Source organism: Herpailurus yagouaroundi, unplaced genomic scaffold (assembly GCF_014898765.1).
Source record: "Herpailurus yagouaroundi ecotype Mexico unplaced genomic scaffold, PumYag 139, whole genome shotgun sequence".
In the NCBI taxonomy this organism is placed as follows: domain Eukaryota; kingdom Metazoa; phylum Chordata; class Mammalia; order Carnivora; family Felidae; genus Herpailurus; species Herpailurus yagouaroundi.
The window spans coordinates 44,865,893-44,891,370 of NW_024412394.1; the positions used below are offsets into that span (position 1 = coordinate 44,865,893).

The window sequence follows — 25,478 nt, forward strand, 5'->3', positions numbered from 1 at the left end:
ATGAAATCAAGCAAACCAACAAGCCAAAGTACTATCCTATATTCCAGAGATAAAGGATTGGACAAATAGCAATAAGAAGTATGTGTGTCCCAATATACAGTGACCCACTCATCCAAGATGCTTGCCCCTAAGATGGCACCAGCTGCTAGGTCAACAGCCATCGTTATGGTTTCTCTCATAGCAAAGATTCTGCCCAAAGTGTCCTGGGTCTCCACCAAGAAAGAAAACATTTTTTTTCTTGACAGATCACCCCTAATCCATGGTAGATGGAGAGATCTCTAGGTCCTCTTCTACAATTTTACATTTTTATATTATAAAATAAGTGCTGGGGCGCCTGGGTGGCTCAGTTGGTTAAGCATCCGACTTCAGCTCAGGTCATGATCTCGCCATCCATGAGTTCGGGCCCCACTTCGGGCTCTGTGCTGTGCTGACAGCTAAGAGCCTGGAGCCTGTTTTGGATTCTGAGTCTCCCTCTCTCTCTGCCCCTCCCCCACTCATGCTCTGTCTCTCTGTCTCTGAAAAATGAATAAACCTTAAAAAATTTTAAAAAAATAAGTGCTTTTTCTAGATGAAATAATGTTTATTACAATATCAACTCACTTGCACAGACATACAACTAATAACTTAGAAGTCAACATGTTAGTAAAACCTAATACAGCAATCCCTTTAAAGCCACTGGGCCCATAACTCCCAGGATACAATATGCCCATCTCTTGTGAAGCCTGGGCTGCTCTATCACCCTGACTACCTCGCTACAATCAACAACACATCTGTGACTAGCTGGATGACAGGATGTAGAAAGCCTCACTTTCCCCCCTGTTATTTCTAGACTAGACTCTAGGAGGTGCTTGCAACAGAAACAGTCAGTTCCTGAAACCATAACTTCAGCCCACTGAAGCTCCATACACTAAATGATCTCCAAGTTGCATGTAACACATTATTCCTGTAGTAGTGTCTCCCCTTTGAATTCACATAACATCATAATAGCTTTCAGAGATATTCATAATAAAATACCTACAGTTGGGGGAGGAGGATCTTATTTAGGTGTTGGCCATGACTCTCTCTTCATACAATTCAGTTCAAGAAGAGGAAGGAATGAAGGGAGGGTGAAAGGGAGGAGGGGAAGGAGGGAGGGAGGAAGGAAGGAAGGAAGGAAGGAAGGAAGGAAGGAAGGAAGAAGGAAGGAAAGAAGGAAGGGAGGGAGGAAGAGAGAAGGGGTGGGGAGGTGAGGGGAGGGGAAGGGAATGGAAAGGAACAATAGAGAGAGAGCAAGAATGGAAGGGAGGAAGAAAGGAAAGAAAGAAGACGAAGGGAGGGAGGAAGAAAAGAAGGAAGGGAGGGAGAAAGGAAGAAAAAAGGAAATAGAGAGGAAAGAGGGAGAGAAGTATTCTTTACCCTATCTTTTTATGAGGAAGCTACAGTCCTCTGTGTCTCCATTAATAATGGCAAATGGCAGCTCACCAGGCAAAACCTCCAGACTTACCAAATTTGAGGTTCCATTCTAGGCTTACAAAATGCATTCATTATTTTATTCATTTATTGACACATTTATTCATGTATCCACTCCTTCATTAATCATTTTTTATCTTTACCATATGCTGTGGCAAAAATAAATGAGATACAGCTCCCTCCCTCACGGATCTCCCATTGTAGCTGAGCTAGTTGACCTACATGAAAAGCATATGTTGAGGTATATTCCTTTAAAAGAAGAATGCAAAGTACTGTGACAGTATTTTAGAGGGAAAGTTTATTTCTACTGGGGAAAGGAAAATGGGAGGAATGTAAATTATTGAAGTTTCATTGAAGAAAGACTAGAGTAAGTTTTGAATAATGAGAATGTAGGTTTGAAGGACATTCAGGACTGAAGGAAAAACATGAGGAACGACAAGGAAGTTTGAAATGTCTGATGTCATTGGAGACTACCACAAAATTTGCTGAATATCTTGTCCAAAGCTTGTGGATGAGTCAACATGGGTTACCTCTGAAGGTCACTTGCTTCTCCAAAACTATCCTACTTGGTCTCTTAGGATCTTCTGGCCCTAAATTGTTATATTTCCTTAAGGTAAAACTGAGCAGACAGCAGACATTTAAACATATACCATTTCCAGTTCCTTTCTTCCCCACACACCAAGGTTATCACATTTGGAAAAACAAAATGAGCAGAAGCTATAAGGGACCCACCATGATGTTTGTTCGTTCTGAGCCAATCTTCCCTAAGGCAAGGCACTACTGGAAGCATGTAACATTCCTTGATAGATGTTCCTTTAAGATTCTCTTTATTGTTGCTGAGTGAGAGATTCTATTTTGTTTGAAAAATGTAGTTTAACTAATTTTCTCTTGAAATTCATTTAGGCAAATTAATAAAAAAGAATCTGCAAATCTCCTGCAATCCATTTCATCAAATGCCTTCAAGAAAAATGTGCAGGAGTTTTCCAAAACCCTAAACAAGCAAGGTTTTCCCTTCCTGCTATTAATAGAGAAATATCTTATTACAGTTCTATAAACAGAGCCAAATTGAAAAAATTGCATTTAAATGATGTTAGGGTTTCCAAAGAAAACCACAAAACAAACTCCAAGTTAAGGCGATAATGCATCCCTGTTGTACCTTGGCACAGGAGCAAGCATTTTGCAGTGACCATCTGGGATATGTAACATCATAATAAGGGCAAGGGCACCAACTCATAGAGAAGCCAAGAGGCAACACTTTTTTTCCTGCCAACTGTGATATATTCTAGTATGAAGGTTTTTCCAGGAAACCAACATTTCAACTTTTACAAGACATTTGAAGACACCAAAAGTTTTTTCACTGCTATACCCCAAATATGTAATGCCAAGCAAATAGAAGGTGCTCAATAAATATTTATTGATTAAATAAAAATTGAGAGTGCAAAACTTTTTCTATGATAATAAAAATTTCATGATGCTTTGGGATCCTTTAACCTTACCCTTAAGACCCTGGAGGATGTAGGGGTTCCTGGGTGGCTCAGTCGGCTAAGCATCAGACTTTTGGTTTCGGCTGAGGTCATGCTTTCATGGTTTCTGAGTTTAAGCCCCACATCAGGCTCTGTGCTGACAGTGTGGAGCCTGCTTTGGATAATCTCTCTCTCTCCCTCTCTCTGAATAAGTAAGTTTTTAAAAAAGACACTGAAGGATATATCATTATCTACCTAAGAACATTCCAGGTGTGTTGGGAGGAGGTGTAATTAAGCAAATACTATTAAATTTCTAAACCCAAAAATCACTTTAAAATGCTACTACTACTATTTCTACTAACAATGTGAAAAGGAAAATTTTTAAAGTTCATTAAAATGTCTTGGCCCTCACACTAAAAGCACATGCAACAAAAGAAATAAATAGGTAAATTGGATCTCTTCAAAATTAAAACCTTTTGCAATGCAAAGGACATCATATGTAAAGCTAAAAGACAAAAAGACAGCCCATGGAATGGGAGAAAAATATTTGTAAATAATAGATCTGATGACTCTAAAATCTAGAATATATGAAGAACTCCTATACCTCAATAGTTAAAAGACAACCCAATTAAAAATGAGTAAAGGATCTAAATAGGCATTTCTCTAAAGAAGATACACAAATGGCCAATAAAGCACAGGAAAACATATTCAGCATCATCAGTCATCGGGGAAATGCAAGTCAAAACCACAATGAGATACTACTTCACACCCAGATGGTTATAATCAAAAAGACTGATAATAACAACTGTTGGTAAGGATATGGAGAAATTGGAACCCACACACATTGCTCGTAAGAATGTAAAATGGTGCAACCACTTTGGAAAACAGTCTGGAAGTTCTATGAAACATTACAGCAGGACCTAGCAATTTCATTCTTAGGCATATACCCAAAAGAAAGGAAAACATATGCCCACATAAACACTTGCACACAAATGTTTTAGCAGCATTATTCATAACAGCCAAAAAATGGAAACAAGCCAATGTCCATCAGATGAATGATGAATACAATGTGAAAAATACCTACAATGAAATACCGTTTAGCAATTTAAGATATTTAACTATTAATCCATGCTACAACACAAATGAACTTTGCAAACATTGTAAGTGAAACAAGTCTGTCACAAAGGACCATATATTGTATGTGGTCCATCCATTCACATTAGATGTCCAGAACAAGCAAATCTATAGATAGAAAAATAGCTTAGTGGTTGCCTAGGGCTTTGGGGTAAAGAAAGGGTAGAGGGAAAGGTGGGGTGATTGTTAATTGGCACAGAGATTTTCGCAGGGTGATGAAAATGTTCTAAAATTGATTGTGGCAATGGTTGCACAACTCTGAATATACTAAAAACCATTGAATTTCTCACTTTAAATAAGTGAATTGTATGGCTTGTGAATTGTGGCTCAACAAAGCTGTTATTCAGAAAAATATTTCGCCCTTATTAAGTTATTCTAGGACCTGATCACTATAATGTAAAATGTGGACACAGGATGTGTATGAAGATCCAGCCTTGTATAAATTCAATGAATTAGAGAATAATCAACTGTTTTATATTATTGTATGTGAGTCTCAGCATGAATCAAACCCTTCAAAAAGACACATTCAAGTGTTTTCTGGATGATGATTTAAATTTATTTTGAATGTACTTGAAATGATCTCTAGATATTTTACTACTTATTCCAAATTGAAATAATTTTATGCCATTCAATAAGAGCATCATGAAAAAGAAATTTTATTAACATCTTTTTCTGTTCACTGTAAAGTAGCAAATACCTTAAGTTCAGATTCTTCCAAATACTAAAACATTAAAGTATGCTCTACATATTATAACTAACAAAGGATAGTTCCATTTAAAAGGTAAATTCTAAGTAATCCAATAAATTTTTTTTAAATTTTTTTTTTCAACGTTTATTTATTTTTGGGACAGAGAGAGACAGAGCATGAATGGGGGGGAGGGGCAGAGAGAGAGGGAGACACAGAATCTGAAACAGGCTCCAGGCTCCGAGCCATCAGCCCAGAGCCCGACGCGGGGCTCGAACTCACGGACCGCGAGATCGTGACCTGGCTGAAGTCGGACGCTTAACCGACTGCGCCACCCAGGCGCCCCTCTAATCCAATAAATTTAAAGTAATCCTGCCAGGGGCGCCTGGATGGCTGAGCGTCCGACTTCGGCTCAGGTCATGATCTCGTGGTCTGTTGAGTTCAAGCCCCACGTCGGGCTCTGTGCTGACCACTCAGAGCCTGGAGCCTGTTTTGAATTCTGTGTCTAACCTCTCTCTCTGACCCTTCGCCGTTCATGCTCTGTCTGTCTCAAAAATAAATAAACGTTAAAAAAATAAAATAAATAAAATAAAATAAAATAAAATAAAATAATCCTGGTTATGGTATGTTCTTTCTAAAAATAGATATACACAAATATGTATTTTTTTCCAAAAGACCTATATAAAGATATATTTTTATAAAACTATTTTCCTATTATACAGTGGAATGTTTTCTATAAACTGTCATATGAATTTAAAACTGAAAGGAACAGTAAAGTTCCTCATTTCGGCTACCCCTTTCACACATAAAAAAACTGAGATCTGAGGTGATGAAGTTTTTGTCCAAAATCATGATTGGGAAGTCCATGGTTTGAAACCAAGCTCCCTAATTCCCAAGGAATGATGTTCTCACCATACCAAAATTCCAAAAAAAAGAAAATTTATTATTTGAAAGTCTATCAGCATGTAGAAGGACACTATGTTTATATATGTCTTGGATGTTTTTATGCTTGAATATCTATTATTTGCTCATTTCCATCACTAATGTTTTTAAGCTTTGAGCTCTTAGAAGGTTGCATTCATCTATGTCTACCTAACTGTTCACATAGTCAACCTTACTCTCAACTCAGCATGTATTTTTTAAGTTTATTTTGAGAGAGAGAGAGAGAGAGAGAGAGAGAGAGAGAGAGAGAGCACACGGGGGAGGGGCAGAGAGAGAGGGAGAGAATCCCAAGTAGGCTCCGTGCTGTCAGCACAGAGCCCAATGCGGGGCTCTAACTCACAAACCATGAGATCATGACCTGAGCTGAAGTCGGACACTTAACCAACTGAGCCATCCAGGCATCCCTCAGCACGTATTTTACAGAATGACTGACAATCAAGGATATTAAAACATAATGTGGTAATAACTTAATAAAATTATTTAATTTCCAATGGAAAGCTTTAGAAAACCTCCATGTAAATGAGTCAATAAACTCCCCATGAGGAAACCCAGCATGGTTGCACTTTGAAAGGATTCTTTACAAACCTGTCTAATTAGAGACAGCATCAGCATAGCATCCACCAGCTCTGCCATGACTCCTGAAAGAAGCTCATGAAATGATTATTTTTAATGGCTTTACACCAAGTTTGGTTAGAGAGCCTTCTCCTTGCACCTTCCTCTTCCCTTCCAAATCTTTCCAGAATTGCCCTACTCCAAAAATTGCTCTTTTCTTCTAATCAAACTTCTGGCTACCTCCAAAGCTTATGTTTATCTAATTCATAGTGAGGTGCAAGTTGCTGATTTAGGTTTAAATCTGGGGAGTGATGTCTCAAGAAGAATTCACATTTTTTTAAATGTTTATTTATTTTTGAGAGAGAGAGAAAGAGAGCGGGGGAGGGACAGAGAGAGAAGGAGACATAGAATCTGAAGCAGGCTACAGGCTTTGAGCTGTCAGCACAGAGACCAATGCAGGGCTGGAGCTCAAACTGCAAGATCATGACCTGAACCGAAGTCGGGTGCTCAACCGACTGAGCCACCCAGGCACCCCGAGAGGAATTCACATTTTAAAGTGAGGTTTCTTTTGCTCAAAATTCCATTAATTAATGTGAAGAGTGAGGGTGATCCTTTGCTAGATCAGCAACCTTGTGCTCCAATCTCTTCTGGGGACTGTGGAAGTCTCCTGACCCCCTACATTCCAGAAATCAGGGGTCAGCAAGTGGGTGCCCTGCTTGTGAAAAGCTGTTGACCTCTGGGAAGGAGCTTGTATAGAAGCAAGTGTTAATTTTCAAAATGTGACTGGCTGTGATAGCAGCAACATCACCTCATCACAATGTCCCTTGGAATGTTTTCCAGTCAAGGGGTCTAGAAGTGATCTGTCATCACTGGTCAGTGGTAAAAGCGCCTCATTCTTGTATGCTTGCCCTTCTCCCCTGGACCAGAAACAAAACATACCACCATGTCCTTCTCTTCTTACATTTGAATTTTCATGTGTTCAACATTTGTCAGGGCTTCACCTTCAATGACATGGTCAGGGCACCAAGAAATTATATTTAACACATGAAAAATGAATGCCAGACCCATTTTGCCATGCCTTGTAATCGAAAGCTACAAAATTTGTGTTTGGGGTGTTCATATGTGTGCTTGTTCCTGGAACAACATTTATAGACACTTTAAATGATTACCCTCCAAAGTCGTAAAAGGGTTTAGTAACACACTTTAATATATAATTTCTTAAGCACTTTTTTAATAAAATACAGATATATAATTATAATTATCAATGCATGTATGTCATTTAATATAATGATAAAAGGCTAGTCTTTGAAGTGACATGGTGATTAATATTTACAGTAAAGCCTAAAGGAAACAGCAATTTGTACAATATTGCTAAATCAAAAAAATTAATAAAAAATTCTACTCGTATTGTGGTATCATTTCATATCACCAACAGCAAAAAGGAAAATGCTCTCCCTATTAGTATATATGGGGATGGATCATTAATTAATTTCCATGTCTTATTAAGATAGAAAACTCTTGTTCTTGAACTGCACTAAGCATTAAGGCTGGGATGTACTCATGAGGACTTTTCCTAAATCTCTGTCAAGCAATCAACACCACACACAAACATCTTATACAGATCTACCTACTGGAAATAGTTTGTGTCCCTTCATGCTAATCTTCAATTTAAAAATCAATACTAATTTGATGAATTGTTACAGAATCCATGGGGAAATTTATCAACATCCATAAACAGAGTCATATCCTGTGCAACTACTTTTCAAATAGTTATCAGCCTAAATATTTAACAGCCATGTTGTTTTAAAGTAAAGAAGCAAATCAGGAACTACACCCTTTCCCCATCTAAACTAGGGAAGAGTTAAAGCAATTCTGTTTACAAATGGAAGGAAATCACACTGCTTTAGCTTGACAAATATATGAAAGGTCGTTAATGAGTCAAGGAACAGACGTATTACTTTAGTTTCTCAACAGACAGATGGTAATGCTCCTCACCATGCATTCTTAGCCTTTCTGATTCATCTCATAATGTGCTATCGAAGTTACTTGTTTTGAAATCTTCAACCATGTATACATTATTTTAGGGATTTTTCAAAAACTAATTCTGTTTTCATTTTTCCAGTTTTGAGGTCGAAAATGCTGCTGAGGTTAAAAGTTTTATAGATCCTTTATCATAATTAGTATCTTCCTCCTTCATCCTGTAAGAGGGTCTTTATAGTAATGGGCTTTGGCCTTTGCACTACAACCCCCAAAAGACAGATTGCTGGAGATAACCCCCTGAAATTCCTCACAGTGTTATTTAATACCATAAAAGCCTAGAATCTATCTGTTTCAGGAAAGACTCAGAGAAACAAAGTTAAGGAGGAAGGGAGGTTTCAATTTGTAGGAGTTACGAGACGTAAATAAGTAGCATAAATACCTTTTTCCTTATAGATCATGGATCAGGAATCTCAAAGCAAAATGGGAAAAATATCCTGAATGAAAAACCACACTATAAAAATCTAAGGGATAGCTGACAACATTATTCCTCTTGATTTAAAAAGACAGACACTTCTCATTGGAATCAAAGAATTTGAGGTGGATTTATTTTCTTTTTACCATTCCACTCATATCATGTGTTCCTTCCCTGGCAAAAACTGGAATTTAAAAATGTTTACTAGAACATTCTTTAACGGTCTACTTAAACTAAATAAAATGAGCAAAAAACCCAAAATACTAGAAATTTATTCTCTGCAGATGAGTAAGTACCTCTTATATACCCAATGGAAAGTGAAAAGAAAGTACAAGCCTCTCTTCCACTTTACTTAAGTGAAAAATTATCATAGGTCATGGATTTTTACAGAACCAAGGTCATCTACTATCTGTGACAAACAAGAGCAAGCAAGAACACAAAAGCTAATCCTTCATGATTACAAATACCTCAGAACTAATACCAAGACCTCAACTGGCTTTTGCATTTTAGGTTCTCACATTGTGCCCAAGAATAACAGAAATCACAAGACTCCATGTGCTGGTTACTGTTAGTTATCAACACTCAAGTATGAAACTGTGTAGAGCATTTTTCTGATACATTAAGTTATAAGTCTTGGTCTGGTTAGTATCACTGCCAAGTTTTAAGTTTGCTGTTTGGTTTTTAAAAGAGTCTGAGAATTTTGGTTAAACATTATTACTTATGCCAATACTCTGTGCAACTAGACGAAATGGGTGGGGGGGAGGGAGGATGTGGTTTTGTAGGCTGCAAAACTCCACATGCTATATACGGTATATGTATATACCACAGATAATTACAATCTCACCATGAGAAAGTCAAAACACTCAGTGAGCCTTCACTTCCTATTATATGTAAATCTTACAAGCTACTGATAGTTTCTTTTCATATTGCTTTCAAAAAAAAAAAAGAAAAAGAGAAAGAAAACAAGAAAAGAAAATACATTAGACCAATCTGAATATGGTTTAAACTTCAAGGATTCATCAGACCATATGTGCAGACACTTGAGATGATGACAGAGTTAAGCTTCCTAGGGTCCTAGAGTCAAAGAAACTCTGCTGACCCCCACTGCTAAGCAGGTGCACTCCTTCCACAGGGGGCAACATCTGCCGATCGGTCATGGTCCCACTCGGTGAGGACCCCAAGAAACTTCCTTGGGAAGAAACAATTTTCTCAGGACTGGCAGCCAGCTTGGGGGATGTAGAGAAATTATATCCATACAAGGCACAGGGGCTGTGTAACCTGAAAGTGTTATAGGAACCCTGATGGGTCTGGTTAGCAGCAAAGGCGTTGCTGGAAGGTGAAGGCATGATGTACTGGAGCTGGGGGGACATCCCCGAAATCTGCATGGACAAGCTGGTCTGTGGGCAGCTGAAAGTGTCCCCATCAGCACCGCCCATGGACATGTTCACAGAGGTGCTGCTGCTCACGCCCACATAGGAAGGAGTCCTGGGCGCGGCGAAGGTCTCGCCGGTCTGGTTGGTGAGCCTGTTGTAAGTCTCGGCCAAGGATGTGCTGTATCGGTTGAGGGTGAGGCCAGAGCGGGCACAGGCAGAGTAGTCAGCTGGGGCCAGGCTACACAGCTGGCTGGTGTTGGGCCCCAGATGGAAGGCAGGAGAGGAGCAAGGGGAGCCAGACAAAAGATGAGGGTGGGTGGCAGGGACACCACTCCCAGAGCCTTGGAGCAATGTGGAGGAACTCGTACTTCCTACAAAAGAAGTTGAAATGTAAAGAGCAACGACTCTACAGCCAAGTCTGCCTTTCGATTTTGTGAGCATGAGCGAGACACAGCTTGTCACAAGGAAGCCTATGCTGAACAACGAAAAGGAGATGCTTTTGTCTCTCAAGGAATTATAACTTAACTGAATTCCAACAGCAACATGTTAGACACAGATCCTCTCAATATTCCCAAGGCAAATGATCTCCCCAGGCAATAATTTTTTTTTTTTTTTTTTTTTTTTTTTTTTTTTTACTGCAGAGGATATTAGGACACTGCCACATAGAATTTTCACGTTTTCTCCCTCCATCAGCTTTCCCAAAGGCTTCGGATTTTTCTCTAATAAATATTATGAATACTGACTTTTCTGGCAACTTTATAAATTTCATCTCACTCTGTATCGTCCTCAGAAAGTATAGTCATCATCTGTCTTCTTTCCTTATTTTACTTTTTCAGCAGACCTTGCTCTGGATCGATATGTTTTCTTGCAAGAAAATAGAAGTAACTTAAAGGAAAGAGCCAAACTGGTCAAAGACACATCCTGCCTCAAACACATCTGCAGCTTCCCACCAAAAGCTTGTGTGCATCAATGGCTGTACCCCAGAGGGCTATTGCAAGAAGACAATAGTCTAGAACTTCAAAAATCTTATTTCCAACCAGAAAACAGGTTGGTGACTCACATGCTAACATGAGAGCAAAGGTCCACCATATAAACAGTCCTTTGAAACAGAGAGGGTGGTTAACCCTGGGTCCAATCAATAATGGTGGTGGTGGTCCTCTTCCCCTCTCTGGATTCGCTGGCAGATTGATGTTTGCAAACTTGACAGAAGTTAGGGGGAGAGGAGAATTCCAACAGGCTGGACAGGTTGTAAAGCCTTCATTCCTCCAGCAACAGTGTTTTATATAGCTTCTCAAAATAATCTAAAAGCCCAAGCCGGTCAATGATAATTATCTAAAACCCAGCATGTTAATTGTCACCGGGTTGCTGGGCAGGATCAGGCATAAAAAGCCTGAGTGCAGGAGTGGGCTGAGCTTCCTACCTACTGAGCAGAGATGGAAGCATCATTCCTTGGCATGCAGCTCTCCATGAGGAAACACTAGCCTGAGCTTGGGGGAAATACTCAGAGGTGAGCCAGAGGAAGTCTGCCTGAGTGTGCCTGACCTTCTCAGCATAAATCCAACAGGAGAACCGTGTCTACAGGCAATGCTGCTGAAGGAAGTGAAGAAAGAAGCTGGCAAGAAAGGGTGAACTGGGACCACCACTGGCGACTCCCTGCGCAGTGCGCCTGGCACAGGAGCTCACAGTCCGATGCTAATTTTAACAAGATGTTTAAGGGTGACATAAAGGTCGTGAAATATATAAACAGCCTAAAACATCCAAGACTTCACCTATGACCATTTTTCTGGTCCCCATCCTCATTCCACACAGAAGAGATGGATCCTGTCACAAGAGGATGTTGGTAATGAGGTCACCATTGTAGATGCAAATGACTCATTCATTTTTCAGTGCCCGAGCTTCCAGTCAAGAACTGGCTGTATCTATGACCCAGGAGACTTTGTTTTACCTTGCTTGGGAATTCCAGGGATATCTTCAAAGGTGAGAGTCCGCAGTGAAGGTCTCCAGAATGCGTATGACTCCACAAGGGCTTCCAAACCCATTCTAAATGGAAGGATCGGGATGGAGGCGGACAAAAGAAGCCTAGTTAGGAGCAGTTGGAGCTTTCGGCAGTAATAAGCAGCTCAGAAAACATCACCGGTGTTGATGGTGGCCCCCCCACATTGGTAGGGTAGGAGTTTGGCACAGGCATGAAGAAATGCTTCAGAGGTGGGCTACATTCTGTCACCAGGTGCACAAGATGATGGAAACCACCCAAGATGTCCTGTTAACGTTCTCAGAAAACTAAGCCGACCTCGGAGAATAAAAAGCTGTCCCTCTGTGCTAAGGAACTGAGACAAAGAGGTCCATCCTAGCTGATGTGAGTCCAAGGCCCTGCTGGGATCTGGAATCCACCCTCTTTCCCTGTAACATTACTTCTCCCTCTGATGAGCAAGGCTTTGCGACAAAAGCATGACCCTGTAAAGCCAATTTTGCTGAAGAGGCACTTCTGCCCATCATTCAGTGCCTCGGTAGCCAACTTTAGAAGAGCACTCATCCAAAGAAAACTGACTACTCTCTTGGGGGTGCAATCTCCACCACACCCAGTAGAGCCAGGATGGGCTCCCCTCCAGCAACAGGGAGTCCAGGAAGGTAGGAGGCAGCACTGACCTCTCAGCCCAACATGCAGAAGGAACACAGGAAGGTGATCTCACAGGCTGGTGTAGTATCTGGGGCTAGTATCAGCATCATTCTTTTCAGGCCTTTACATACACTTAATGAATGGATACTTAAAGACACAGGACAAGTTGGTTGTAAACCATTTACATGAAATATGTATATTTGAAAACAAGGGTAACTACTCTAAATACATACATAAAGGTATGTATGTATCTCCTACCATAAGTGATTCAGAATCTTCTCCTTATATCAGATAACTAAGTCCTCTATGTTCTGGAAATGAGGCGTTTCACTCACCCATTCTCAAGACCTCAGTCTTCCCTCAACTACCACAGCCCTAAGCGATTTGTAGGAAATGCCTGCTTTCCGAGTGTCCAGCAATACTCAGACATCTCTTGTGATTGTCAGACACACTTTTATTTAACACAGATAATCTATATTTAATGCAAATGTTAAAGATCAGGTCTTTCTCTAATAGCTTGTGCTCAACTTGCTACTTCCTCTGGACACCTTGCATCCCCAAATAAGAACTATGAACAAAGACTACAGGACCCCTCTCATCCTGGAGTCATATCACCTACATGACCCGGGGAAAACTCTCTAAACACTCATAGTGAGTGCTATATGCAGATAAAACCATCTTATACAACTTGCCCTACTGTTCTAAGGTTTTACACACTGAATTTACTTCCTTAGAGTGTTCAGAGTATAGAATCTATTAATTTGTTGGCATCTATCATGACTCCACGGAGCATCACTACCACATCTTAGTGACAGAAGGGACAGCGATATGTGTGTGGATGCATGGTGTGAGTATCCATCACCGGTTGTGTGTATGAGCCATCCTCACATGAGCCCAAGCATGGATCTGGCTCATCTCTCAAGTGGTAAGCTCAGGGGATGCTGCTCTTAAAGCCCACACAGGTGCTAGTACTGGGCTGCCAAAGGGGAACAGAGTGGACCCTGCACATGCCTTACACCTGGGCTGCACTGAGAGTGTAGGGCAGAATCTGGCTTTGGATATAATCAGTGTTGCACAGAGAGAGGATTATTTCATGGTAAGAACACTGGATTGGGGGTCAGGAGAATTGGGCTGTGGCTGCAACTCATTAAAATTCATTGTGTGACCCAAGGTAAATGTTTTAACCTCCCTGGACTTCAGTTTCCCACAAAGTGAGGATTCTTTACAAAAGCTCTGCCTCATTTCCTAGCGCTAAAATTGTTTGCTACTAAGTGATTTTTCCAAAACCAGACATCATATCTGTGGCTGACTACAAGCCAAATGCAAGATCACTCTACTCAGTAATATTTTACATACATGAAAGTATTGATTTGGGGGCAGTTTGGCAGCTTGGTCAGTCCCAAAACCCATGTAGCCTGCAGGTTGCATTTAATACTCAACTAATGAATGCTGGGGACTACTTATCTGATTCATCTATATTTAGCTTGTACTCAGTTTTTATGACTTTCTAGAAACAAGCTTTTTTTTAATCCTAAAGAATGTTAGGATGCAGTTTTGTATAAAACTGCTTTTTTATTACCACATGGATGAGTTCTAGTAATCACAGTTCTAAGTACTAAGGATACCAAAGTGGTCACGGAGTGGTCTCGAGGGGAGTTTGCTAAGAGGTAATTAATAAGCATCCACTGGACTTAGACATGTATTAACTGCAGAGATGTGCATTATTGCATTATCTGTTTTAGTCGTGTAAACTTTACTATGCTTCAAATACAAATCCATAGACCAAATTCTTGGGGAGACGTTACTGATCATCACAAACGTATAATCCCAAGCTTTAAAGGGATGTTCTGAAGGTGACATATCGACAAGTCAGCTGACTTGGAGCTATCGATATTTTTCTCGAGGCTGCTGTTTCACACTGCAAGTTCCAGAAAGGATTTCAGATATTGTGCAGGAAACAGTTATAAAATATTTATTAGCTGAATCTGGACTTTTTAAAAAAGGCCTTCATTTTCTCCAGTAATGGAGACTTTTCCCATCTAGTTAAAGAAAAGATAAAAGCACCTCCTGCAGGAGTGTAGCCAAGGCGATAATTTATACAAGATGCCTTTGAACAATTTCCACATTTTATCACCACCCTAATTTATGCTATCAAATGGCCAAGTTTATTTAGTAAAATGGTTATGTTTTTCCTGAAGTATTTAAAGCAGAGAAATTTCTGTACCTTCCTGAGTAAAAAATTTTATAGGGTCAAACCCAAGGCCTAACTGAAGAATGAAACTATTCTCAGCACATAAATTCTCTTTCACGTAGCAAATGTCTTGCAGGAGAGCTTTTAAGGGTTGAAGCTACTGATTCCTATAAAATAGGCTGTGGAGCCATAAATAACCAGGAAGGGATAATTTTTAATTAAAGCAAATTGTTTTATAAAGTTTAAAAAATCACAAGTCCATGTTTATTTCTTGTCCTGCTTAATTTGTTTATTTCATGTGTGGGGAAAAATAAAAACAGAATTTATGTTAAAAAGTAGTATCAACAAGACAACACAACCAGGGGTATTAAAGAAATATAATTAACTTTTTCTCTTGGGCTTTCTTCTCTATTTCTGTGAAAAAAATATCACTCCTTCCCCAAGCCCTCAACACCAAGGCACCCTCCAAGTCTTACATATAACTTACTCTTTTTTAAAGGAAAATAATAGGTAAGTTAGAAATCTTCAAAGCTGACCAAATCCACTCCTCTATACATGTGTTTTTGCATTTATCAATAGAAAATGTTAAAATTAAATTTTTAAAAAGAGGATATTGATTTATAAATATTTAGCATTCCAAAATAAGGACTGAAGAGCTATCTATCATAAGCAGGAAAACTAATTTTAATAAGCTAAAAATTAAAATTATTTACTTCACTAACAAAAAGCTATAGATAGGCTCAACATGTTTTTCTTGTACTGCGACACTGCTTAAATAATTGGCGCAAACAAAACAAATTTAACAAAGTGTTAAAACTTAAAATTTAGTAAGTGTTAAAACATAATTCATTATGTTCTGTATGTCCATTAAAAACTAAAAATTTTAGGGGCACCTGGGTGGCTCAGTTGGTTGGGCATCCTACTTCGGCTCAGGTTATGATCTCTCATCGCGTCGGTGAGTTCGATCCCTGCCTCAGGCTCTGTGATGACAGTTCAGAGCCTGGAGCCTGCTTCGGATTCTTTGTCTCCCTCTCTTTCTGCACCCCCACCCCACACTCTGTTTCTCTCTCTCTCAAAAACAAATAACGTAAATTTAAAAAATTTTTTTTAAAAACTAAAAAATTAAGAGTCAGTAAAGAAATAGGAACAAGCACTATGGATGCAACAACTCTATACTTGTAAAACAAAGGGAAGGAAAAAATTCATATCAAACCTAGTATTTTGACTTCATGATACCAAACAAAGACTTAGTTTATTTTCACCAAACCCACAGATTTTTTTTCACTGACCAAATTTTAAAAACCCAATGTTTTTCATTATGCTGATGTTTCTAGAATTCTTTGTGAAAACTTGTCATATGCATCTTATCATCTCACTTCTATTTGTAGGCTCATTCACTATTGTTATCTATCCAAAATACACCTTTAAAAATATTTTTAAATGTATTGCTTCAAAAATGAACCGACAGTATACAAGCAGTGTGATTCTCCCAGTGTTGACAGCAGTGATGTGTTTGGTAGGTTAGTCCTATAGGAGAAACTGGACACAGTTCCTGGCTATATATTCTTTACGCCTCAATGCTGCCTTCCTGGAGTTTCAGCGAGTTTTAATAAATGTATTCTCTGCTTTAAAAAAATAATGAATTGGAAGTAATGTAAGACTCTTAAATGAATAAATACTATACTGCTATAACCAAAATCACAAGATGATTCCATTAAGTGCTTGTCAAGGTAGAAAAGAAGTCACTCCAAAGGCTCCCTTCAGTCCCTCACCAGTGACCACCTCAGTTACTAAATTATTCAGCTTTTAAAAACTCCTCTGAACAGCAAAGTTAACTAAGAGTTAATGTAACAGCAAAAGCCAAGCAAAGTTTTCTCCACACTGAAACAAACATCTAAAAAAAGACAGAATAATTTCAATATATCAGACAATAGGTATTATAGGAATACCTGCAAATCTTCCTAAAGAATGAAGAATTTCAGAGGGAATTATTTGCCAGTCCTGTTATTCGTCAGTCTTGTTGATCTACCTGCACTAAGTTAAAGGCTACTCCACTCTCAGTGCATTTCAGCTGCATTTTAGTCCTCCCATTGCACGGTGTTTTAACAATGCCATTGCATACAAAGATGAAATCAAACCTCTTCAAGCACTTGAGTGTATTCTGAGAAAAAAATCTCTGTCTGCACCAACCTTGCCTGATTAATCAACTGGAAGAATGAAAAATCTGGACTACTACCTGACTGTTTCCTCTCAACAATTTTAAATCAAACAGTTCCTAAAACAAGATAATTGGGATTTTGACTTCCTATAGACACAGCCTATGAATACCAAGTTTTCAAGAAGTATTAGAATAATTTCTGGAGTAAAATTATAAAACTTTATCAAATATTTCTTTCTAAAAGCAAAATGCTTTTAAAAACATTTAAGGCAAAGCCTTACCCTGAAAAGGCCTCTGGAGAACGTTAGTCTATTATAACTGTTACTATCAATACTTATCTTAGAAAATGTTGTACCAAACTGTATTGGAATAGAGTCATATCAATAAATTCAAAAACCCTTGGCACACAGACTAGGGTGATCTGCTTTTTTGATAAAAGTAATAGAGTGGAATTCATTATTGTAGCTCTCCCACTTAGTACAAACACCATAAAACACGCCACAGAAAAAATAAACAAGTGTGTGGCTGTCAGCGGAGCCAAGACAAATTTGGAAACTATGAGCTCTCTTGGCAAAGGGGAGTAGTTTCATATTCTAGTTGGAAATCTGAGGGAAAGAGAAACCCCATCATGTTCGAAAGACAGAATCAATAGATTGTTGTGATATTACTAAGCAAATTCTAAACCGTGAGCACATGCAGAGGCTACTGACTTAGAATACTGAAGCCCCAGGGCCTGAAAGGCAGGCTATTGATTTGAGATACTGAAGCCCCTGTGCCTAAAGGGCAGGTCTCCTCAAGCCCCCTTCAGAGGTGGCCTGCACTGTGCACCCTGAGAACTTCCATTTTTCAGCCAGCATCACACATCAGAGTTCACCTTAGGAATGGGCAGACCCCAGCACTAGACCCAAAACTAAGTTACCTCCAAGGCCCAGTGTTAGCGACAAATTTTAATCCTCATCAGAAAATGATTTCAAAATCATGTCAGTAAATTTAACTCTTTACCTTGTAATGGAAAATTCACAATAAAAAGCCAAATATATTTATCAGAGCCAAAATGCTCTTCACTAAGACTTACCGGTTACGTCCAGAGTCTCGAAAGCCTTTGGCAAATGGATTCCTATCTATCTTCAGGCGAGTAATCTGCAGAGCAGGAAAAAAGTCATATCAAATATTAGAAATGTCAAGGAAGTTTATTAAAGACAGAAATGGTAGAAGAACTACAAGTAATTCCAAAATTGACTCTCCCCTATTTCTCAGGTATTTTATTATTTTAGCTGCAAATCAAAAGAAAATTTCAGAAATCACCTAGACATTCATCTGCTAAGAAAAAGACAATCCCCATCCATACTCAAACTCTGTAAATAAAATTTGTTTTGCTTTTAATATCACTAGGGAAGGAAATTCTGAATCTTCTCTTGATAACTTGTCCTTTGTTTTCAATCCCTCTGAACTAAAGCACTTTCCTTTAACTCTGTGACATGGTTTAATCCTATTTTTATTGGTAATGGATAACAGCTAATATCCAACTTCTATTTATTCAAGTTATTTATATGCTTGAATGCTATTAAGCTTCAACATATTCCTCTCTTCTTCTGAAGGTAATATACACTTCTTTAACTTTTCTGCCTTTGTATTTTTCTTTGTCTCTCTTTGTTTTTTGGTTTTTTTTTTTTAATTTTTTTTTAACGTTTATTTATTTTTGAGACAGAGACAGAGCATGAATGGGGGAGGGTCAGAGACAGAGGGAGACACAGAATCTGAAACAGGCTCCAGGCTCTGAGCCATCAGCCCAAAGCCTGACGCGGGGCTCGAACTCACGGACCGTGAGATCATGACCTGAGCTGAAGTCGGACGCTTAACCGACTGAGCCACCCAGGCGCCCCTCTTTGTCTCTCTTTGAATCATCTTTATGGCTCTCATCTTAAAGTTTTATTCTTTCCTGTTTTTTTCTGTTGAATCCTGACCTGGTCAGAGCAATATAGTGAATGTCTAACCAGAGGTAACCCTACTGGAAGACTCTAATGAGATTAAATCCTATTCATGTAGTAGAAATAAATGATGTTTTAATTTTAACTAAAATTTGGGGGTAGAATTTTTACAGATGGCCTAATTATTTCCATTTAACATATTTTTTAGTTATACCATCTTGTAATTGACACTAATAAACAACATCTCATCTATTTCTTAACAGATCTGCACCTTGCCCAAAGGAATTTACAGCCTATTTTCAAAGAAGCACATCATGCTTTGTTTTTTATGCTCTTTGGTTTAGTGGAATCTACCAAGTTAATGAACATACTTCCGTTGGTACCATTTTGGCTAAGGACAAATGAAAACTATTGGATAATACTAAGACCAAAAAAAAAAGGGGGGGGCATCTTTGAAAAGTCTTCTGCAGTCCCCTATATTGTCCTCTGTGTGCTCTGTGCAGTACCTGAGATACATGTGCTCCACATGATACTGTCTTAGTATGTGGATAAAACTACCTTATAAAGGATATAATATAAAGGTTTGCTAATTAATTCAGCATAACTGCCATTCTGTCATTGATGGAGTTCTTTATAATTCATTATGGCTTAATTCTTTGTTCATTTAAATAATATTTAAATAACATTAAATAACTTAAATGTTCATTTAAAGTAGTATTTCAAAAAAGAGTACAGATTTATATAATGGTGCCTTGTCTGAATAGAGATATACTACTATTATCATTATTTTTATTCCTGAGTGCATACTATGTATGCTGTAGTGAGAATTTTATACACATATTTCATTTAATTCTCATGGCAATTTATACGTAGTTATTATCCCAATTTTATGTTTTTTTTTTAAACTGAGGCTTAAGTTTCCTATGGTTTCATAAGGTTACTTGGCAATAGAATTAGGCTGGGACTCTAGGCTTCAGAACCCATGCTAACCACCAGGCTAAGCTGCCTACCAACTTTCCATGAGTTCTTAAAAATAGTAGCCAAGAAGATAAAAAATGATCATTGCATTTTGTCATTATCAATTTCCTTTCTAAGTTTCTTACCCTATTAATTGATTGATTTGTCAATGTTTATCAACTGGTGTTAGTCACCAACATGTACCAAAAGCTTATTGTATCTTGTTTATTGTATCACAGAGGCTGGGAGAATACACACATTTGACATGGCTAATTTGTTTGTGCTTGAGACAGAGAAAGAGGCAGAGAGAGAGAAAGAAGATAACTGGGGTTCCTTAAAAGGTAGTGAATATCTCAGCTCTTTTTCTCCCTATGCATTTTTCCTAAAACAAACAAAAAAAAATTCATTATCTGCACCTAACATATTTTAAGAATATCTTCCTAATAATCTCCAGTCCTTCTAAAGGTTAATTTCATGCTTGTTTCTAAAAGTCTATATAAAAGCATGACAACGTGAATGAGAGAACGGGACATCTTCAGCTGTGGGGCTGGCATCTCCCCATGGATGAGAGGGGATGAGCCTCCCAGCCCTAAAGTAAGATGCAGAGGACAGAATCCAAACCTCCTCATAAGCTTTAAAACAACAGAAACCACAACAGAGTTTAACATCTAACTGAGATGTAAATAAACGTAATAAGTGGAGAGCTAAAATAATTCTGTTGATCACTAAAACTAAAGAAGAAAAAATCTACCACATACCATATCAGCCTCAACTACATCACAATTTTTTACGAAAACTCGCTGTAACTGCATGGACTAAAAAATTGCCTCAAATCAATTTTCCACTTACTTGACACAGCCTTAAAGAAATACATACACTTACCAATATCAAAAAGAAATACTTCACCTCTGAAATTATTACTAATTTTATGAAAAGATTACTCCACAATTGATCTCTCAGCTTATAAGCCTATGTATCACCCTCTGTCACAATTAAAGCCTATCTTGAAAGAAACAGCCCTTTTTGTATATGTACCAAAATGACTATATAAGATAAATGCCTCTGAAATATTTCCTATAATACATGGATTATAGTTTTAAAATAATGTGTTATCTTTCAAATTCTACTTGTTCATTTCCTAGGCAATCTTTCATATTCTTCTTGTCTATTTCCACATGCTTTTTAATTTTAATTATGACTTTATGATTCAATATCTCAAAATGGAAAGTAAACCTACATTGCCAGTCATGAGACACATTCTTGTCTAAAGAAATTCTCGTGATAGTAGCCTTACTTGGAGAATCACAGAAAAAGAATTATTTTTATACACACACACACACACACACACACACACACCCTGGATGTCTTATATGGCAAATGCTTTATGACAGTTGGTAACACTGAGATACAGTGAAAAGGATAGCTAGCTTTCAATTTACCCCTGAAACGAAAAGTCTAGAAAGATACAAATTCTGAGAACAATACCTGCTGATTCTGATAGGCAGTGACAGTCGTGAAGACAGTTTCTGGGAAGGAGAATGCCTTTACTCCCTCCCCAGATGGAACAGGCTTGATGGGAGAAAGATCATCCCCGCAGTCTTTACGGATAACATGGACTCGTGGTTGGTATTTGTGCATAGAATGAAGAATAATCTGTATCAAGGAAAGAAGGCCAAAAATATCAAGAACTTCTGCCCAGTCTTATCACCATGACTAAATATTTAATGTGTAAGAAAAATTGGCAGAAGTGCCAGTTTAATAAAGTATATCAAAAAAATAAATAAAATATATCAAAATTGTAGAGGAAGGGCTAAGAAGTTATTTGTAAAATATGCATAAAACTACAAAAGGAAAAAGAGAGTCATAATTTTGGTGGAACCCTGTGAATAATCATGAACTTAACATCTAATTTTCTGTTTCTGAAAACACAAGAATAAATTCATCAACATTTTATTTTTTTTTTTTTTAGTTTTTTTAAATGTTTATTTATGTTTGAGAGACAGAGAGAGACAGTGTGTGAGTGGGTGAGGGGCAGAGAAAGAGAGAATCTGAAGTAGGCTCCAGGCTCCAAGCTGTCAGCACAGAGCCCAACGCAGGGCTCAAACTCACATACTGTGAGATCATGACCTGAGTGAAGTTGGACACTTAACCAACTGAGCCACCCAGGTGCCCCAACATTTTATTTATAATGAGCCAAATGGAACACAAAATCCAAATCAGTAAAACTAAAAATGAGATTTAAATGATTATTTAAATTCCACCACAATCATCCCCTAAAAATAAGTATTTGCACACCAAGGTTTTTCTTAAGAGAGCATTTTTCCTCTATTGGTGATGACAACGTGCCTATTCAAGGGCAAAAGGAATTTTAAGAACACTCAAGGGTCTGCCTTGTGTGTGGCTTGCAATATCCCTGGTTTGCCCAGAGAACCCAGTGTCTACACCTTCATGACAATGAAACTTTCAAAACCCAGGCACCTGGGGATGGAAAAGCTAATGCACTCAGACTCTACTAGGGAAATCTGATAATATGGTTCAGCTACCTTCTACCCAACGATTTCACTTCTGAGAATTTATCCTAAGGAAATATTTCAAATCCAAAACAGCACTTCATGTAGAATAGGCAGTGCACCATTTATAATGGTGGAAAAACAATAAGCCACATGAGCAGATTGGTTAGGTCAATGAAAGTCTATACAATGGGATAGGTGTTATTCAGCCATTACTAAAGCCTGTTTAGGACATTTTTAACCACAAAATAAAATGCTTCGGTTTAAACGTTAAATGTTCCAAGTTTATAAACTTATCACAATTATATGAAAATAGACAATAAAAAGAACCCACCAAAAGCTATGAACAGTGGTCATGTTTAGATGATGGGATTGTGGGTGAATTTTTTTCTCCTTCTGTATACGTTTTATGCTTTCAAGGCATAGGAGGTAGAGTAAAGAAATATCCTTGTCCAGTGAAATTTTTTATTTGCTGCTGAGAGTCCACAGTCAGGTATTCATTAATTAGTTCAGTTAACAAAGCTATATCTTTCCTGAGTTACACAATCTGAATTCAGACTTGGGAGTTTGGGAGTTAAGAAAAGCAATACTTAAACAAAGTCTTGGAAAAACACAGTGATTGACCTGCCTCATGTTTTTCAGGATGCAGACAGTTTAATGAAGCCAAATTCAGAATATTCGGTCAGCCCTAAAACAAACAGCTCTATACCTGGAAAGCATGTTTGCTACCATAAGAGGATGTCTCTACTCCCAGGCAGTAACGAGCGCAGTGGTCAATTTTGTTTTGTTTTTCACCCTAAAATTTCCTCTCAGGAGAGGAAATGCCTGGGTGGCGGATCTAATGATAGTGCCTACCAGACCCATTTGATGGGAAGGCGGTTAGTCGCATAAGGAAAGGGTAAGGGAATACAATAGCTCTCATGGTCACGTGTGGACACACACACGAATCTGCAGCCTCTGGAAAAGTCTCTTTCCAGATCTAAAAAAAGGACAGAACTTCAATAACCCATTAGTGGCTCACAAAAAATCAATTTAAAAGGTCTCAACAAGAAACTTTTTAAATAAATAAAATTATAAAGTAGAAACATCGAGTGTGCTCCTTATAGTAAGGATAAGTACTGTTTTGCAAAACATTGTTCACTTTGTGTGTGTTTACTTACACTAGGTCATAATGTAACATGTACGTGTGGTTGTGTGAGCCAGGTAAAACACAAATGCAAGATTTATTCTAATGATTCTAATGATCAGTAAATTCCAGAGAAGAAAAAATGGAGAAAGCTACCTCACATCAAACAAACAAAAATAAATACATAGCTAATTTTGGAAGACTAGAATAAACTAACTTGGAATAAAGGAAACTAAAACTGATTTGGGTTTCTGTTTACTAGTCAATGAACGTAGGTTCTGATTTTATGAAGTCTTTGTTCTCTCAAGCAGATTTCTCCATATTGCTATATATACTTAAGTTTTATTTCCTTCTTTATATCCTTACAGAATTTCCAAGATGACCTAATGTGGGGTATACTGGAGTAAGGTATAGAAGTAGCTGATGTATGCCTATGTTTGCACATTAAATGGCAACTGCCTATAGTAAACTGGAGATCGATCATTCAAGCAAAATAACGTGTTTTCAATATTATCTATACGGATTTAGTATATTCCTAGACGTTTTCAGGTAATGCTAAACAAGCCTAGCTCTTCTGAATAAAATAGCATTATTTGCTTTTTAATGATCTATCAAACTTACAATGATGAGTGGTCAATAACATTTTCCTTATTTAATAGAAGAAATAAAACCAGGAGAACTATTGGCCTTATAAACAAGGAGCCCACCATGATAATGCTGAAACTTAAATAATTATATCGGATCTGCATGTACCATGCATGCTCTCTGTTCTGTTTAAATGGAGGATTTTTTTGTTTTCTTTTTGGCATTACCTAGTAACATAGATAGCTACATGGACTAATGTTCATAAACACAGTTTTCTTTGATACACATTTTTTCCACTTTAAAGACACTAGTTCTGAGTCAAAAGAAGCATGATATTACTTATCTCTAGTATAAAGGGCCTAAAGTGCCTGAAGTTTGACAGACAGGCCAGCTGTGCCTTATAAAACAGCTCAATAAGGAAACATTACCTGCTGACTCTGGAAATTTTCTAGATGACCTAAATGCCAGTGTTGGAACAAGTCAAGCAAAGGACCGAGGAAGAGCAGATACTTAGCTCCCTGCATTATTGGTGATGACTGGTACTGACTCATTTTAAAGGTAGGGGTCAAGACAGTAACATCGGATCACAAACTCCATGGCAAGATGGCCTTGGTTTTGTCTCAGATGTGATGCTGAATATACAACACTCCTTACAAATATGTACTTTCAAGTTCATCAGCTCATCTGATTCACTCAAAATCCTCTGGTTCTACTAAAACACATGAGAAAAACAAGCCTCAGAGCACGAAAGTGACATGCTCATGAACATGAACATGTTGGATCTCCAAGCTGTTACAAGTTTTTCTCAAGGAGATCTTGGCAATCTCCCTGGTAATGCCTTGCTTCCCTACCTGAATCTCAAGCAGAAATGAAAGAGGGTGAGGACAAACTTAGAGCTAGGGTGACTATGTCACCAACCCTTTGGCAGCTGAGAAAGAGACCCTCCACAGGTCTCCTGACTATGGCAAGCTGGCCATGCTTCCTTCCAAAGCACCCCAGCACTGTGGGTAGGAGTCCTGCCAATGTTTAAAGACACCATTACCTGTTAAACGTCTTCTAATTTTTCAGAGATGTTCATGTAAAATGTGTCCCTCCAGACAACAAACTCCAGATGAACAGGGAACCATGCACATGATGAGAAGGAAATACCTTACCCAAGCATGCTAACCATCTACACATGGGTAGCCCAAGGACTGGTCTTGGCTGTATACAATCCAACGTAAAGCTGACTACAGATTCGCCATGAAGTAGAGATTATAAAGTCTTTACAACATTCAAGGATTAGTTGTGGAGGGGTAGGACATTCCAGCCTAGATTCTCTTCAATATTCCTCTCTAGATAATCCCTGGTATTTGG

At 38.3% G+C, this 25,478-nt stretch overlaps 1 protein-coding gene across 1 annotated transcript in view; it reads right to left on the reverse strand.

The window, feature by feature from the left end:
• Positions 1 to 7,406: 7,406 nt before the first annotated feature.
• The window catches only part of TBX18 (T-box transcription factor 18), a 29,572-nt gene continuing 11,500 nt past the window's right edge, over positions 7,407 to 25,478 (reverse strand). The window contains exons 5-8 of the mRNA XM_040474087.1: positions 21,387 to 21,554; positions 18,092 to 18,156; positions 11,996 to 12,090; positions 7,407 to 10,421 (exon numbers count right to left, since the gene is read on the reverse strand). Of these exons, the coding sequence (XP_040330021.1) occupies positions 9,697 to 10,421; positions 11,996 to 12,090; positions 18,092 to 18,156; positions 21,387 to 21,554 (1,053 nt within the window). The 3' untranslated portion in view covers positions 7,407 to 9,696. The remainder of the gene's footprint in view (positions 10,422 to 11,995; positions 12,091 to 18,091; positions 18,157 to 21,386; positions 21,555 to 25,478) is intronic.